At 36.3% G+C, this 17124-nt stretch overlaps 1 protein-coding gene across 6 annotated transcripts in view; it reads left to right on the forward strand.

Annotated features, from left to right (window-relative positions):
* usp33 (ubiquitin specific peptidase 33) overlaps positions 1–17124 on the forward strand; it is a 62557-nt gene that overhangs the window by 43896 nt on the left and 1537 nt on the right. For 3 of the 6 annotated variants that reach the window (XR_015477660.1, NM_213227.1, XM_087239164.1), the window contains exons 19-23: positions 480–649; positions 2656–2737; positions 2825–2933; positions 7832–7934; positions 11682–11750. Coding sequence is in view for 4 of the 6 variants with exons in the window: in NM_213227.1 (NP_998392.1) it covers positions 480–649; positions 2656–2737; positions 2825–2933; positions 7832–7934; positions 11682–11750 (533 nt within the window). In the remaining 2 variants the exon portion in view is untranslated. Of the gene's footprint in view, positions 1–479; positions 650–2655; positions 2738–2824; positions 2934–3859; positions 7509–7831; positions 9473–11177; positions 11343–11681; positions 11751–17124 lie in introns of those variants that run through there. The other 3 variants (XR_015477658.1, XM_087239165.1, XM_087239166.1) reach the window with 3 other exon arrangements.

Raw genomic sequence — 17124 nt, forward strand, 5'->3', positions numbered from 1 at the left:
ATGGAAAATAATAGATTTTAGGTAGTAAAAAATAAAAATGCCATAGATTTATGTAAACAAATAGCAATTTAAATGGTTACATTCTCATAAATGAATTAATTTTTGGTAGTTATCATCAGGGCTGCTGCCTTTAAAGAAAATATGTCGGTGAAAGTATGTGAAAATGTTAAAATAAGATGTTTTTTGACACTAACTTTACACTTTATGTGCTTTATGGGCCTATTTGTGACTTATTTGATTGAGGTAAATGGTTAAATATTGTTTTACATGATTGACTAAAGAATATTACCTATTTATTTTCCCTAAGTATTGCGTACAAGGTAAAAACAATGATGCAGCTATTTAACAAAAAAGCTCAAGGTTGTTTTGAGCAGGGAAAATGGCCTTGAGTCTAACTGTAAATCTCTGTGCTATGAAGCATACGCGCTGACGGTCACTAAGTGGAACTGATATCATTCATTTGTGTGTGTGTGTAACAGGAAGAGTAATGATGAGACTCAGAAGGAAAGGAGGAAGGTGACCAGTCTGTTCAACATGATGGAGCCAAGCCTCCTGCAGTTCTACGTCTCCCGCCAGTGGCTGAACAAGTTCAAAACTTTTGCTGAGCCAGGACCCATTTCCAACCATGACTTCCTGTGTGCCCATGGAGGTGACGACTCCTCTTATTAAGCCTTTTAGCATTTTTCTCATTTTAAAGTAATGTAATTGCAAATTCCACGGATGTTACGGAGGTTAAGTGCTCCAACATCCCTTTCAGTGATTATATGTGTTTTTCCCTTGCTTTCTCTTGAATGTAACTTGAAAGTCTGAGATCAGGGAATTTCTGTCTGTGAAAGCATTTCAAAGGCCTTTTCCATCGCTTCTTCTCATATGTTTGAACAGATTCAAATGAATTTAATGTAAAAGATGTGATTAATTTTAAGCCAACATGCTTATATATTATTAAAACATATTATTATTGTTCCGTCTACTGGGATGAACTTTAATGCTACAAGCCACAAATTTGACCAAAAGCTGTGTTCTGCATTGCAAGTTGTTTAAGGATGTTCTGATACCTTTTTTTACCCTCCCTATGATGATTCAGATACCTGAGCTCAGGCGGTGCTTAATTTGTAATTGAATAATTTTCGCTACAAAACCCCGAAATAAAAGTTACCGTCACAGACGTCCACCAAACAATTTCAGTTTTCCCAGAACATGACTTTCTAAGCGGTTATAACAAAAAAAGCATCACATTTCAGAACGGTCTTTAATTATTTTGTGCAGCATAATGTTGTGGGTCAACCATACATAAAACAAACAAGCATAAATCGTTTAAAACATTACTATCGAGTTTAATAACACCACTGGCATATCTGACATTTCCTGGAACAGGATCTGACAAGATCTGGCTCATATTAAGCACTGAGCTCAGGGTATCGACCAATACTGAGTAATAAACCGATACCTGAGTGTGTATCTGTAGTAACAGTTGTGTATAATACTAGCCCTGTATAAATTGACAGATTTAATTTATTGTGTGCTTCAGACTTATCCATTAATAAAACATGAACAAATACATACAGTGAACTAGAGACTTTTTATTATCTGACATTTTTATTATCAGACATTCAACAGTAATATTATTATCTGTACTTTACTCACCCAAATCAAACACCGTAAAAGAAAAACAAATCTATTCATGTTTTAATATATAACTGTATACAAGTCAGTGCTTAATAAAATAAAGAAATATAAAAAAATATATATATATGAATAATAGTGACACGGTGGCTCAGTGGAATAGACATCCTGCGGTGCAATACGCGCAGATGAGGTGATTTGTGCTAATGAAGCAGCGCAAGTTGAGCGGTTTGTGCAATTTATTGAATCGCTTGAGTCGGAAAATCTGAACTTCAGCAGACATTCGTGGCGCATTAACCAATCATGAGCTTTGTTTTGTTGGGAGGTTTGATTTTGGCATAGTGCCTGTTGCTGGTGTCCCGGCGAAAATCCTCCTGCCGACACCAGACAACAGTTCATCAAACTGGGCTGGGCTCAGTCTGAAGCATCGCTGAAAGCTTCCATCATCCAGGTATAGTTTCTGGAGGAGTTGATGAACTCAGAGAGCTGGGTGCACCTGTAAATGGATTTAATTGACTCAGGCACGGCTCCAAACAAATCAACGCTGTTTTTCAGCCTTCTTGAAAACACAGCTATTCTCTCAGTAAAATCAATGTTCACCATTTAGCAATGAAGCTAGAGTCACCGGCCAGACATGACGCGAATCTGCTTTTTTGCGTGTCTATATATCCACGCATGCCACGTCTCATTGGAACACAGCATTAGGGGTTTGATAGCTCAGGCCCCCGAATCTGGAAAGCAACTCCAAAAGTGTTTACCATGTTGACGCAACTAATTAAGCAGGTGAACTCGTTAAATAAAATTTGGGCAAATTAAACTAAATGACTCAATCCTTAAACAAGATTCAAAGGTCTGACTCACTCAAATGACCTGTCACATTCTCATCACAACAAAGAACTTAAGCTTCTAGTTATTTGTGAATCTTCTTCAAAGTAGTTTCATGATGACTTTTATGGAAAAGATCCCCAATTGTCATATTGAGTAGCAAAAATCTAACTCAAAACGTCTTGTTTTATTTTTCTATTTTAACAGGTATTCCGCCAAATAAGGCCACATACATTGATGACCTTGTTTTGATGATTCCCCAAAACGTGTGGGACCATCTCTATAGCAGGTAAGAGTTGTCACTGCTCTTTTTCCTGGCTTCCTTTGCGAGTTCAGGTTTTTATTAAATGCTGATTGTTGGCTCGCTGTTGTTTAGGTATGGAGGCGGACCTGCCGTTAATCACTTGTATGTCTGCCACACCTGCCAGAATGAGATTGAGAAGCTGGAGAAACGACGCAAGAATGAACTGGACATGTTTGTTCGGGTAAGAGCCGCAGCTGCTGTTGTTAATGCTGCCCCTTTTTTATATATATATTTATTTATTAATTTTTTTATACAAGATCTAAAATGAGTCTCTGATATCCCTAGAATGTGAAGTTTCCACTCAAAATACCACACAAATAATCATTTATAACTTTTTGAAACTGCAAATTTTAGGCTGATGATTTTTCTCAAAAAGAATGGTTAAAAACTGAGACTCATTTTCCTTCAAACCATTGTACATTTTTTTTACAGGAAATTTTTTTTTATTTGTTTTACAATTATTGGTTTTGTTTTATTTTATATATAAAACATAAATATAAAAGAAAGTTGTAAATTCTGTTAATTTTTTTTTTTTATATAAAGAAAAACTACAAAAAGTACCAATAAGCAAACCGTTAAAGTACCGAACCGATAAGTGGTATCGATATTAGTAGTATTTTGGATACCCGAGCTAGGTATTTTACATTGGTTAATTTTTATATTTTTCATATGACACACGTACAAGTTATAGCTCAAATGAAAGCTCTTGCCGGTGCTCATACGTTGCTAGCATTCTTTTTACTGATTTATATTCACATATCAAACAGTTGTCGAATGAATTGCGGTCTTTCCATGGTGCAGAAGTGAAAACAATATATTTATGATCAATAAGCAGCCCCAGATAGCACAGACAGCTGTCATCTCTTACCTTTTGCTGTGCGCTTCAGGGCCATTTCTCCTCTGTGTTTGAGGTGATGTGCATAAGTAATCCTTTTATATGTCTGACGTCCAAACACGGTGAATTATGCTTGATCAAACAGAAGAATAGTGAAATATGAAAACATTGATCGATCCCTGTGGCTTGTATAGCACCTCTCATCAGTTGGAATACAATAACTTTTGCATAGATTATGCTAGAGACATTTTTCTTTTTTCCTATGATTACAGACATGTGCATGAACCACCAAAATTAATAACAGCACGCTAGACCACACAGAACCTAAAAGGTACACTTTCAAATTTGAGTTTATAAAAAAATACAAAAAGTGCCTCTTTTTTTAGGTGTTTATTATAACACAGACGACATATACAGTTATTTTAAACACTTTCAATAGTGTTTTATGAAAATTCATACGGTTTTCTTTAAAATTATACCAAATTTTAGCATTTACACCTCTGCATGTGGATTTGGGAAGCTTTTGAATTTGGGTAGGCAAAATCCAGACGAAAATTTCAAAATAACAGCAGAGTTTAACTGGTTAATAAACTACTAATTAGCTGTTATTAATAGTTAGTAAGGTAGTAGTTGGGTTTAGCTATTGGGTAGGTTTAGGTTTGTAAAAATAAGATCATACAGTATAAGTGATAATAAACAGTTAATATCTTAATAAGGTAATAAGTAGGCCCATACGGAATCTGTGCGCACAGAATTGTGCAGATTTTTAACCCATTATTGATTCTGTTCTCTTGTGTAAATGAATGTAAACTTATATTTATTCAGTTTTTAAATTAATTTCATTATAATTATTGACTAATATGAAAATGTTCATGTAATTTATTTGCAATATTTGTTTGTAAAGTCATATTTTCTGTCTTTTAGTAGATATATTATATGAGAGACTTGCTTTGTTTACCAAATAAAGTGGATCTAATTGGATTTGGATTGTAAAAATAAATAAAAGCTAAAAAGGTATTACTTTTTATTTTAGATATTAAGGTTTTAATTGTCATACTCTCAAAATAATTCCGCATAAATGCGCAGATTTTTTACAAAATTCTCAGCAGAAATAGCAAAAAATGTCCGCAGATTCTGTCTGGCCCTAGTAATAAGCCAGCAGTAAATGGTGTGGAGTGTCACCCGAATTTCAATCATAGCATTTATGACAGACTAAGAATAGAGGTTTGCAGTACTTGAAAGTATGTAATGTACATTGTGTGATAAATAATGTGTTGTATAACATTAAAGCATGTTAACAATCTATTTGACTAAATTATTTAGGAGCTTTTTACAATTTCGCCTTTAAAGTGTGCACCCACCCCAGCAGAACAACCCCTTTTGGCTGAGATCAAAAGTGTGACCTTTGCCCATCCCCCCAAAATGGCAGTCATTATTAATGCATGAAAAGTAAAGTACTTGATTTCAACCAGACACACTAGGTGCTGTTTACACTGGAGTGTTTGCGTTTTGGTTTTATAATGAAAACGCTACTCGTACAGTCGTTTTCATTGCATTACAGAAAAACAATCTCTATTGTGGGGTGGAACGATGGCTGTGTGTGGGTGTGAATGTGTGAGTGTATTGGTGTTCTGTACTGGGTGGCCGCTAGACAGGCATCCTCTGTGTAAATCATATGCTGGAATAGTCAGCGGTTCATTCCGCTGTGGCAATCCCTGATAAATAAGAGACTAAGCAGAAGGAAAATGAATGAATGAATCTTTGTTGTCACTACGCAGCCTAAGATACATGATACGTGACCAGTTACCCTCACTGGGCACACACATATTTTGCAAGCATTCATATAGGAGCACAAAATTTATGTGAGAGGAAAAACATCCTGTGAGTAGTTTAAAGCAAGTGGCACAACACAACTGGTGGGAACCCAGAATTATAAATGGTCTTGGTCATGTAGATATTGTGAGATATTTTGTGCAATGTGATTTGTATACATCAAGGAGCTGCTATTAACCACTTTTTAATTTGCATTTATGCCAGCTCTGCGTGCATAAAGCAGCAGTGATAAGTAAAATTGTCAAATGCTTAGACTTTTGTACAAAATCCTCCAATGGTCTCAGTCATTAGTCCTGACGCTCATCACATATTCAGTGATATCTGTACTCCTGCTGCTCTCCTCATTTTCACCCTCACACTCTGTGTTGCTGATATTGTGAGACAGCTTTTCACCTCAATGAAGTCACATTTTAACATCACAAGATCTTGTATCTTCATTTTTTTTTGCATCAGTTGTTTATGTTCATGCTCTATAATTTGATTATATGATGCTGAGTTTTGATTTGAAAGGAATTTAGTATCTTCCACTTACTAGTTGGCTAGCTCAGACCACTTGGAAATTCACAGATTTTTTTTTTTCATTTGGGAACAGGGATGAGGTTCTGAAAGTGAATGCGTACCTTAGCACTAAAGGTCAAACAACAACAAAAATAAGGTCAAGAATCTTAGTGTGACTCTGGAGTCAGATCTGAGTTTCAATAGTCATGTCAAAGCAGTCAGTAAATCAGCATACTATCATCTCAAAAACATTGCAAGAATCAGATGCTTCATTTCCAGTGAGGACTTGTTCATGCTTTTATCAGCAGCAGGGTGGATTACTCTAACGGCCTCCTCACGGGCCTTCCCAAAAAGACAGTCAGACAGTTGCAGCTCATCCAGAACGCTGCGGCCAGGATTCCGACCAGAACCAGAAAATCAGAGCACATCACACCGGTCCTCAGGTCTTTACACTGGCTCCCAGTTACATTCAGAATAGATTTTAAAGTATTATTACTTGTCTATAAATCACTAAATGGCCTCAATAAATTACAGCTATGCTCACTGAATACAAACCTAATAGATCACTCAGATCTTTAGGATTATATAAACTAGAAATTCCAAGAGTTCAGTCAAAGCAGGGTGAATCGGCTTTCAGCAACTACGCCTCTCACTGCTGGAATCAGCTTCCAGAAATGATCAGATGTGCTCCAACATTAGGCACATTCAAATAAAGACTGAAAACACATCTGTTTAGCTGCGCCATTACTGAATGAGCACTGTGCTACGTCCGTCAGATCACACTATTATGTTTTTCTCTTCTTTTTCATTCTTTTAGAACCTATTTTAACACATTTTATCTGTTTTTATCCATTTTTTTAATCATTTAATCATTATTTGTTTTTATTTTTATTTTTATTATACTTGTCTCTTTTATTCCTGTTTATGTAAAGCACTTTTACGAAGGGCAGGGGGTGTAACTTAATATTGTAATGCACTACGTTAAAAAGTACGTTTCCCCAAAAGTGGTGACAAACCTGTTTTTCTGAAACGCAATAAACAACAGACGAGTTGCGTTTTCATTATAAAACAAAACGCCAACACTCGTGCAAACGGCACCCCGTGTGTCTGGTATATACAGTTGAAGTCAGAATTGTTAGCCCTCCTGAATTATTAGACCGCTTGTTTATTTTTTCCTCAATTTCTGCTAAACAGAGACAAATTTTTTAACACATTTTAAATGATGATTACCATGATGACAGTAAATAATATTTTACTAGATATTTTTCAAGACACTTCTATACAGCTTAAAGTAACATTTAAAGGCTTAACTAGGTTAATTAGGTTAACTAGGCAGGTTAGGGTGATTAGGCAAGTTATTATATAATGATGGTTTGTTCTATAGATTATCGAGAAAAAATATAGCTTAAAGAGGCTAATAATTTTGTCCCTAAAATGGTGTTTAAAAAATGTAAAACTGCTTTTATTCTAGCCGAAATAAAACAAATAAGACTTTCTCAAGAAGAAAAAATATTATCAGACATAATGTGAAATTTTCCTTCCTCTGGTAACATAATTTGGAAAATATTTAAAAAAAAGAAGAAAAAAAAATTTGAAGGGGGGCCAATAATTCTGACTTCAACTGTGCGTGCGTGCATGTGAGTTTCTCACAGAAATAGCAAAAAATGTCAACAGAATTAGTATTATAAGCTTTATCACTTTTGTTGATATTAAAATGAGGTTTTCACAAAGAGCCAAGTTTTCCTCTAGCACAAACTAGACACAAAGCAGTGAAATACATTTTTTATTAGTTTATAAAATTTTTAATAGGAAAAGAAACCTAAATAAAATAAATGTGCTCATGCAATAGTGTGCTTTTTCCTGCTTGGTCTCATGTGCTGTGTTCTCTTTCCCTCTCTCTGTCCTTCATGTAGCTCAATAAGGCGTTTCAGGAGGAGGAGTCTCCTGTGGTGATATACTGTATCAGCATGCAGTGGTTCCGGGAATGGGAAAGCTTTGTCAAAGGCAAGGACATTGGTAAGTCGTTTCTCATCCAATATTTCTAAAGCCTCCAAAAGAGTGAAATCGAATATTAACATGATTCTTCTGTGGTTATTAATGGATACGGAGTTGATAAACCGATAAAATGATTTTGTGATCAAGTAAATACCGCAGACAAAACAAATGCAAATAAAATCTGTGCTAGTAATTAAAGTCCCCATGAGATCATAATAAAGTTTTTTAGATGTTCGCATCAGTATGTCAGTCTTAAGGTTATGTGTAAGCTAGTGTGCTCCAAAACACTGACAACATTTGCATTTAGAAGATATGAGCATCCAAAGCTAGAAGTTTGTCACTTCCTCCTAAATGGATTGTTTTTCCTTTACGTCACCTCATATTTTACATCAAATCTTCTGACCAATCAAATGCTTTCTATTATCTGACATGTCCCGCCCTCTATTTTAGAAGGTCAACCATACTCACTGGCAGACATTTCATTATAGCAAAAAGGGGGAGGGGCTAGTCTGTCCTACCCGTTTTTCAAGTTTTAGTTGAAATTACGTCACAAATAGAACAAAACCGCACATTGTGAGATTGTCAATTCAAGCTTATAGAAGACAAATCTTAAACCTTCAAGTTTTTTTATTCGGAATTGTTTGGTATGCTTACAATTATGATTGGATTAGATATTGGAGTAGTGAAATGAAGTAAAATCTTGCTAGTCTTCCCAAATCTTTCACTATTTTCCAGTTTTGTTTAGCAGGGGTCTGTTCTTGTACCTCGCTTAAAGGTGCAGTAGGTGATTGTCTTCAGAAACATTTTTTGTTGCGCTGGTTGAAAGTCTCTTCACATTCCAATAGTAATGATTTAAGTAAATGATTGAAATGTGTTTATATGTATTTTTATATTTGGCGTAATTCATAAAAGAAAAAAAATTTCATACAATTAAATATTGTCGGGCCGACATCTCCCATAATTGCGATTAGTAGCTCAAACTGTCTGTCAGCAAATGTAGAATCGGACTTCTGCGCATCTGTTCACGCAGATCCACCTTTCGCGAGTGCCCGCCTGCATGAGCGATGCGTGTTCACGGGACAATCACAGACGCGGTGAAATTTAAACTTAAAAATCCTGAATCAATATTGGAGTTACTTTTGCACGCTGGAGGAAGGACGACACTATAGCTGAGGTATTACTGTTAGACAGGTAATGTTCTGTTTTAAAATTATTTTAGTCAGGCTAAGCTTATGTTAGATTGTGTTGCGTTATGAATAGCTTATATGCACAGACGTGAGAAAGACATGGCGGGCGAAAGATTGATGTGACTATTTTCATTTTTATAAGGGCCTTTTACAGCATTGATAATGTAGATTTATTTTTTGTTTATCAACAAAACATCAGTAAAATAGCGCTATTCCGCCTAACCTGCTTTATTGAGCTGAAGTTGCTTTTATATTCACATTGGTTAATTTTTTAACAATGACAGCCTTCCTATACTGTTTACCATGCTACTCTGAATATTTGCTCTGAAATAGCATGTAAGTATGGCTTAGTAATAAATGTAATTCCTGCATGCCGCCGGCCAAACACTAACTGACTGGCGAATGACATGAACTAGTGGGTTGTCTGCTGTTGTGACGCTCTGTGCGCGTTTGCGATTTCAGAAGGCGTGGCTTTGAATCACAGTCCCTCCCCGCCGTCTAAAGATAATATGCTAAGCGGTTTGCATTTTGGCAGATTACCTACTGCACTTTTAAATGATCTAAGATGATTTGACAGATCCTGGATCTTTTAATCTTGATAACTGATCTCTGGCTAATTTGGTTCTTCAAACAAATTTGCGAATGTTTTCTGTTGTGAAGGACTGATCTATCGATCCTCGAAATCATGATTAGCAATGCAACGATTGGCTGACGGCACAGCAGCGTAATGACATCATCTGATTAATATTCAATTATCCAAATGAGCAAAATGACATAAAATTCATAGTAAACGGTTTGTTAAATATGATACACAATAACTTTCTACAGTTGTTGTGGCCTGCAGGCTTTACACTTTCATCTGTCAAAAGTATTTAGCAATTTGTTTAGTTTTACAGTTAGAGCAGATGTTCTTTATATATAGTAGTATTATAGTAGCCGGTTTCTCAATCGGTGTGAAGAATAACTGAATGTTTAAATTAACTTTGCACCACAAAATCATTAGTGTTGAGAAAAGTTTTGATTTTGCATTTTTGGCAGACGCTCTTTCAGAAACGATTATTCTTTTCATGCATACAAGCCCACGATGGTCTTTCAGAAAGAAGTTCAGGTTGATGCAGAGTTTGCAGGATGACGTCTCTCTGTCAGCGGTAGATGCGTGCTTCACATGTGCGCGCGAGTGACGTATCTGTCTACTTAAAGATGCTGCACAGAAATTCAAATTTAAATTCATTGACATTTGAGAGACCTGTCGTAATTGAGTTATTTGTCAGTTTGACAATATTTATTTGTATGAACGCTTTTTAGTTTTATGCCTTATCCAGAATATAAAAATACATATAAACACATTTACATAATTTACTTAATTAATTACTATTGGAAGGTCAGTGTTTCCTATAGGATTTTTTCCAGTTGTGGCGGCAGGCCTTTTTTTTCACAGATCTACCTATGTCGTTATTTCAATGACAAATGTCGTGCGTGCAGTATTACAAGTCGAAATCTCATTTATGTAATACGAGCATGTGAATCTCTGCTTGCGCACTAATTTCCTCTTCCTTCTCGCATGCCTCTAATAGACGCTGCTCAAGTGCATTTTCTTGTGCGCTCTCAAATAAACGCTGATGAAGTGCGATTTAGTGTATGTATGTAGCAAATACGTCTCCAACATTTATTAGATTTGCTAGGATTATTTATGAATGTCTCCAATAGACCTACTGAGCGGCATTAGTGTATCCTAAAGCAAAACGGCTATAAACTCCGGCTAAATAAAGTCATTAAATGCAGAGCCCTAGACCTTTATCTATAAAGTATAAGTATTGAAACTGTGTTCATCTTAACTGAAAGCTACGTCGTGTTTGCTTGCATCACGCACATGTCAGTCAGTCAGTCAGTTAGTCAGTCAGTCAGTCAGTCAGCACGTCACCTTAAAGCATGGGTGGACTAACTCGGTCCTGGAGGGCCAGTGTCCTGCACAGTTTAGCTCCAACTCTAATCAAACACACCTGCTTTCTAGTGATCTTGAAGACACTGATTAGCATGTTCAGGTGTGTTTGATTAGTGTTGGAGCTGAACTATGCAGGACACCTGCCCTCCAGGACTGAGTTTGCCCACCCCTGCCTTAAAGGGTTAAACAAATAGCGCACAGCTCTATTATGTGACAGAAAAGTTTGCGCTGTTATATTTCACTTAACTTTAAATACGTTTTGGAGCGATTATTACTCGCTATTAAAAAAAAAAAAAAAAACACGACTGAATGTTTTGAATGAAATGCTGTAATGTAGCTGTGGCAGAATTAATTTTGGTGTGGCACTCCGCCATGGAAGAATGAATGTATCGGAAACCATGAATGTGAAGAGACTTTCAACCAGCACTACAAAAAAAAATGTTTCTAAGAACAATCACCTACTGCACCTTTAAATTTAGGCTAAAAATGCAAAATCTAGCGATAGATAAATAGAAAGTAGTAAATTTGATTTCTTTTCAGTGTTCTTGACTAATTTTTGGTTTTCTGTTGCGTTTCATGTTTGCTTTTGATGCAGAAAATGCTTTGTCTTTTGATGATGGATGATCTTGTGTGTTTCAGACCCACCGGGGCCAATTGATAACTCCAAGATTGCTGTAAATAAAAATGGACACATCACATTGAAGCCAGGTAATCCAGATTTGTTTTCCTTTGAAGTCAACAAGAAGTAGCATTCATAACCCATGTTATTTCCTCAAAGTAATTGATTTCTGAGTGAAAATGAAAAACCAATTATATTATCATTTATTTACAGTCAAATGGTTCCAAAGCCGTCCTGTCTTCTGTTAGATTTAAACCTCAACAATCTTATGTTTAGTTACCTGCTGAAGGATAGTCATTTTTGAGCAATTTTAATCAAGTAAATAAACTGAATGTTAGCTTCAGGTTTTGATTAGTACTTCATTAAAATAATTAAATATCTTAGGAATGTACATTTCATCAGAATTGATGAATTGATCTCAGCCAAAATTGAGTAAATGAAAGGATGATTTATTTTACAATATCTACATTTTTTTTTTAATTTGTAGTATGCATTCTACATTGCGAAACCTTATCTTAAGAAGCTTCTCAAATGCTAAAACTGCACAATTCCCCTTATTTTTCTATGAAAATACACACTGAATAAAATAACCTGTCATTTTGGCAGAAAAATAATAGTAAGTTCTTTTGTCAGACAGGCTTTCAGCAAACACAATCACTAGTGACTTTATGCAGTAAAGCAGGCTGGCTGTATTGCAGTACCGCAGTAGGGATCTCCAGCTTTAGTGTCAGAGTTTTCAGATCATCAGCACTTTTTTGCTGCGCAGAGAGAGTGTATGTATAACAGAGCAAATGTTGGAAGAGAAATGTATCACATTTACCTAAGTCACATCTAGTCATTTCCTTAGGAATTCACATGTTGGAGAGTTTTGCATATGGCCAACAATTTCCACTTGCCGATTGTATGTTCAAAGTTATGTGACCACCACACTGACCAACAGAAAGCTTTAAGACCAATTGGTTGTATTTATGTATATTTGATGAAGACTATTGACCTTATTCTCAGCTGACGAGTGGGCGCTGCCATTTGAATCTTTTTGTCTTGCGACATCCGGTCACATTCACTTCCATTCATTTTTTGACGTTAACAACTGCTCGTTACGCTGCTTGATGTTGCAATTTAATATTTTCTTATTATATTATGCTACTTGGTCTTTGTAGTCATGCAAACATTTGTTTGTTGAGCAAGTAGTTTGGCCATTTTCTGCCGTTTATTATTCCTAGTCATTTCTCCCATAGGCGACTGAATCGGAAGTTCTAAGACAATCGCGAAAACAGGCGCACTTCCGCATTTTAGAATAAGGTCAATACACTACCTGACAAAAGTCTTGTTGTCGATCCCAGTTGTAAAAGTGGCATACGGTAGATTTTTCTGATGAATCATCTGTTGAACTGCATCCCAATCATCACAAATACTGCAGAAGATCTATTTGAGCCTGCATGGACCCAAGATTTTCACAGAAGTTTGTTGAAGGAAAAGTGATGGTTTGGGTTTACATTCAGTATGGGGGTGTGTGAGATATCCGCAGAGTGGATGTCAACATCAACAGCCTGAGGTATCAAGACATTTGTGCTGCCCATTACATTACAAACCACAGGGGAGGGCAAATTCTTTACCAGGGTAGCTTCTCATACTTCAGCCTCCACATCACAGTTCCTGAAAGCAAAGAAGGTCAAGGTGCTCCAGGATTGGCCAACCCAGTCACCAGATATGAACATTATTTAGCATGTCTGGGGTAAGATGGAGGAGGAGGCATTGAAGATGAATCCAAAGGATCTTGATGAACTCTAGGAGTCCTTCAAGAACGCTTTCTTTGCCATTCCAGATGACTATTATTAAGTTGAGTCATTGCAAAGATGTATGGACGCAGTCCTTCAAGCTCTTAGGAGTTATAAAGAATATTAATTATTTTTTCACTGCACCATGATTTCATATTCTATACTGCACATTATTTCTGTTAAGTGACAAGACATTTAAGCAGTCAGACCTTACTGTCCTAATTAAATAATTAAAGATCAAGACATGATCATATTTTATTTTGGTAAAATAAGTGTAATCTAGAGGCCTTTGCCTTTCATTTAAGCCACTTCTGATACCAAATGATCAACTAGAAGTCAAGTTATTATTTGTTCCTAAAACTTGGATAGGCAACAACACTTTTGTGAGATAGTGTACATGCTATTTTACATTTGATTATTCAGTTTGTGTACCTGAATACTCCTTGAAAACCAGAAAACCCATGTCTTTGCTCTACAGTTTTTTTCAATGCTTGTCATTGGTTTAGTATGTTTTATGCCAGGGGTTCCCAAACTTTTCAGCCCGCGACCCCCAAAATAACAATGCCAGTGACTCGCGACCCCCAATATCCTCTGAGGTGGTTATAAATACTGAAACCTTGCATGCAATGACGCAGACACACCAGTTAAATTTGTGTCAGTGCTTTAAATGTGCCAGAAAGAATAACCTGATGTTATAAAATCAAAATGCATCTGACGCTATTGCTGCCTTTAATATAATGTAATTACCCCAGGGGTCGCAATCCAATAGAACTAGTAACTATAAGCTACTATAGTAACTATATAGTATATAGTAACTATAAACGACTATTTTTATTTTCAGTATAGTTATGGATAAAATATGTTAATTCTTATGGTTTAATAAAAATAAATAGATTTTTGGAAATCACCAGGTAACCCCCCTTCATTGCCCTGCGACCCCTCGGGGGGTCCCGACCCCCACTTTGAGAACCACTGTTTTATGCAGTAGTGAAATTCTAATCAAAATCCTGATGTGTATCCCAGAAAAATAAAATATCACAATGTCAGTTTTTTCCAAATATTGTACAGCTCTAGTTTACATATGAACACATTTTTGTTCAAATTAGTTCACAACAAATACTTTAAACTTAACAGCAGACAATACAATGTTGTGCATGCATGTGCATGTATGTGACATTATCTCCTTTTCAAAGATCTTCCAATGGCTGTTGAACAGATTTTTTTCAACACATTTTTAAACATAATAGTTTCAACATTCATTTAATAATTAATTTATTTTGTCTTTGCCATGATGAGAGTGCGGAATGTTTTAGTAGTTACTTTGAAACTCTTATTCAACTGCAATTTGAAGGCTTAAAGGTGCAGTATGTAAGTTTGACAACCAGTGGTTGAATTAGGTATTGCACTCCCACTTCAAAACACACGCAAGAGCCGGTTGCCAGATTGACGACACCAACAAAGGCTGATTTAAACCATGTTCAAAATAAAAGCAGCGGCACGCGATAAAAGGAACATTTTCCATATTAAAAAGAGTTTTTGTCCTAACAAACACCTGACATTTGTATTGTACAAACGGCTTTTTGGCACCTGAACAATAGAAAACTGACAGTGATCACCTCGGGTACACCTTATGTGCTTTATTCAGTGATAAATGCTATTTATGTGAGTATGAATGCTATTTTATATGACATTTATTGCCATACTACTGAAAGCAGCAGTGGATAGTTTACCTCAAATCTTGAAAATAAAATAAACCGTTTGAAATTTAACTTTAGGACTGTGACTCCGTGCAAGCCAGCACATATCAGGGATTCAGTATCTACATGTAATTTTCTTAAAGAGGTTTAATTTGAATTGATTTGATTATAAACCTTTCCATTTCACTGGAGTGCAGTAAGTGCACTATTCTGTGCTTCTAAATGGCTGTATTTACATTTCTGTCATGTTCCATCTGGTGCAAACAGCCCAATTGCTTATCACTACAAATCTAGTCACATATTGTGTTGTTAGGACACAGGGTTACAATTTAACCTGCTCACCTAATGTTTACATTCGTAATATATTTATATTATTTGCTAATTAATAACACCTCATGTGGAACTCTGAATCTGCGTCTCATTTCGAAGGCTGCTACTGTCCACTGGAGGTCACATTTTGGTCAAGGGTGCATGCTTTGAGAGCCTTTCTGACTGAACGAATCAAATACACTGTTTGATACGAATCAAACCCGGAGTGCTGAAATATAATCGGCTACACTGGCGAGTAAAAATGACCAAAACAATGACAGATGTTCCGGCATGAAACGCAGAATATCTAGCTTCAGCATTGTTTTTCAGATAAACAAGAATGTTCAATTAGCATGTTTCTGAAATATCTGCAAGCATATGATGTTTTTTTTTTTTTTGCTTTAGAAGAGTCAAAAACTTTCAGAAAGCACCTTTAACTAAGTTTATTAGGTTAACCAGGCAAGTCATTAGACAACATCAGTGTTTTGTTCTACAAAATATTTACAAAATACAAAATAGTTTTGTTCTACAAAATATGTTCTACAAAATATATAAGGGCCATGAAACCCCCTCGTTTTAGCAGGGTGTTTTCACACCTCTACTTTGGAAAAAGTCAGAAAAGTGGGCGTGTCCAACTTTGTTTAGGGGGGAGTGTCGGAGGAAGAAAAGAGGCATGGTGTGGGAGTGTCTATTTGCACGCGCTGAGTTTCAGAGTCAAAATACACACACACAGGGGACAAAGTGACTGTGTTTACATGGACATCTGTAGTCTAATTATTTGCCAAATTATTTAATGGTGGACTTTAACTGCAGTTTGGCTCTTTCATTCAGGGAATTCATTCATGTCCCTCGCGACAAACGAGATATTTGATTTGAGGAACTGCTGTAAGCGTGTATTTTCATGCAATGTTTGATACCGCATGGCGAATGAGAGAAAAAAAACCTCAGCATTTCCCAGAAACTTAGATGCACTCGACAGGTAGCGTCAGAAAACCGCGTGTGTTATTCCGGTCACAAAATCCAGTGAAAATCCTACACAAGGTTAAAGTTTGGTTGTGATGCTAACATGTTTACACTCAGTGCAATAGTTTGTTCGATACGAACAAACTGAATAAACAAAGAGCACTGGGTGCTCACTTACCAAATCTGTATACAGGACAATCACCAGCAACTAGAGCTGCGTCTTTATTAAGAGGAGACTACAAGCGTATCCGGATCTTAGTGTTTGCAGATGAGAACAGCTCTCAGGTAAACAATAATCCTCCTTAGACGCAAGTTATTGTTGTCGAGTGTCGCGTACACTGTTAATCCACACGTGACTCCAGCTGCGCTCTCACAGAGAGAAAATGAAAACAAAACTTAACTGCAGCAAACTATAAAAGCAACACTTCACGCTTGTTTTGCCAACACAACGTGGCGTCTCTGTCGTCTAAACACAGTGACAGTAATGAATATTAATGAAGTTACACAATAGAGCGTGCTGATTGGTTTGAACCAAGCTTTACTCATGCATTAATGCATCACACTGTAAGACGTAATAAGACTCACTCAGGCACAGACGTCCAGTCTGCACGCTGGAATACAACGCTATTATCTCATGACCATGACGCAGTTTCAAAAATTCGTTTCAAACCGGAAGTACGAATTTGCTTGAAATAACGCAAAAACAACCAATTTAC

This window comes from Danio rerio, chromosome 2, assembly GCF_052040795.2.
Source record: "Danio rerio strain M-AB ecotype USA chromosome 2, GRCz13ab, whole genome shotgun sequence".
Taxonomy (NCBI): Eukaryota; Metazoa; Chordata; class Actinopteri; order Cypriniformes; family Danionidae; genus Danio; species Danio rerio.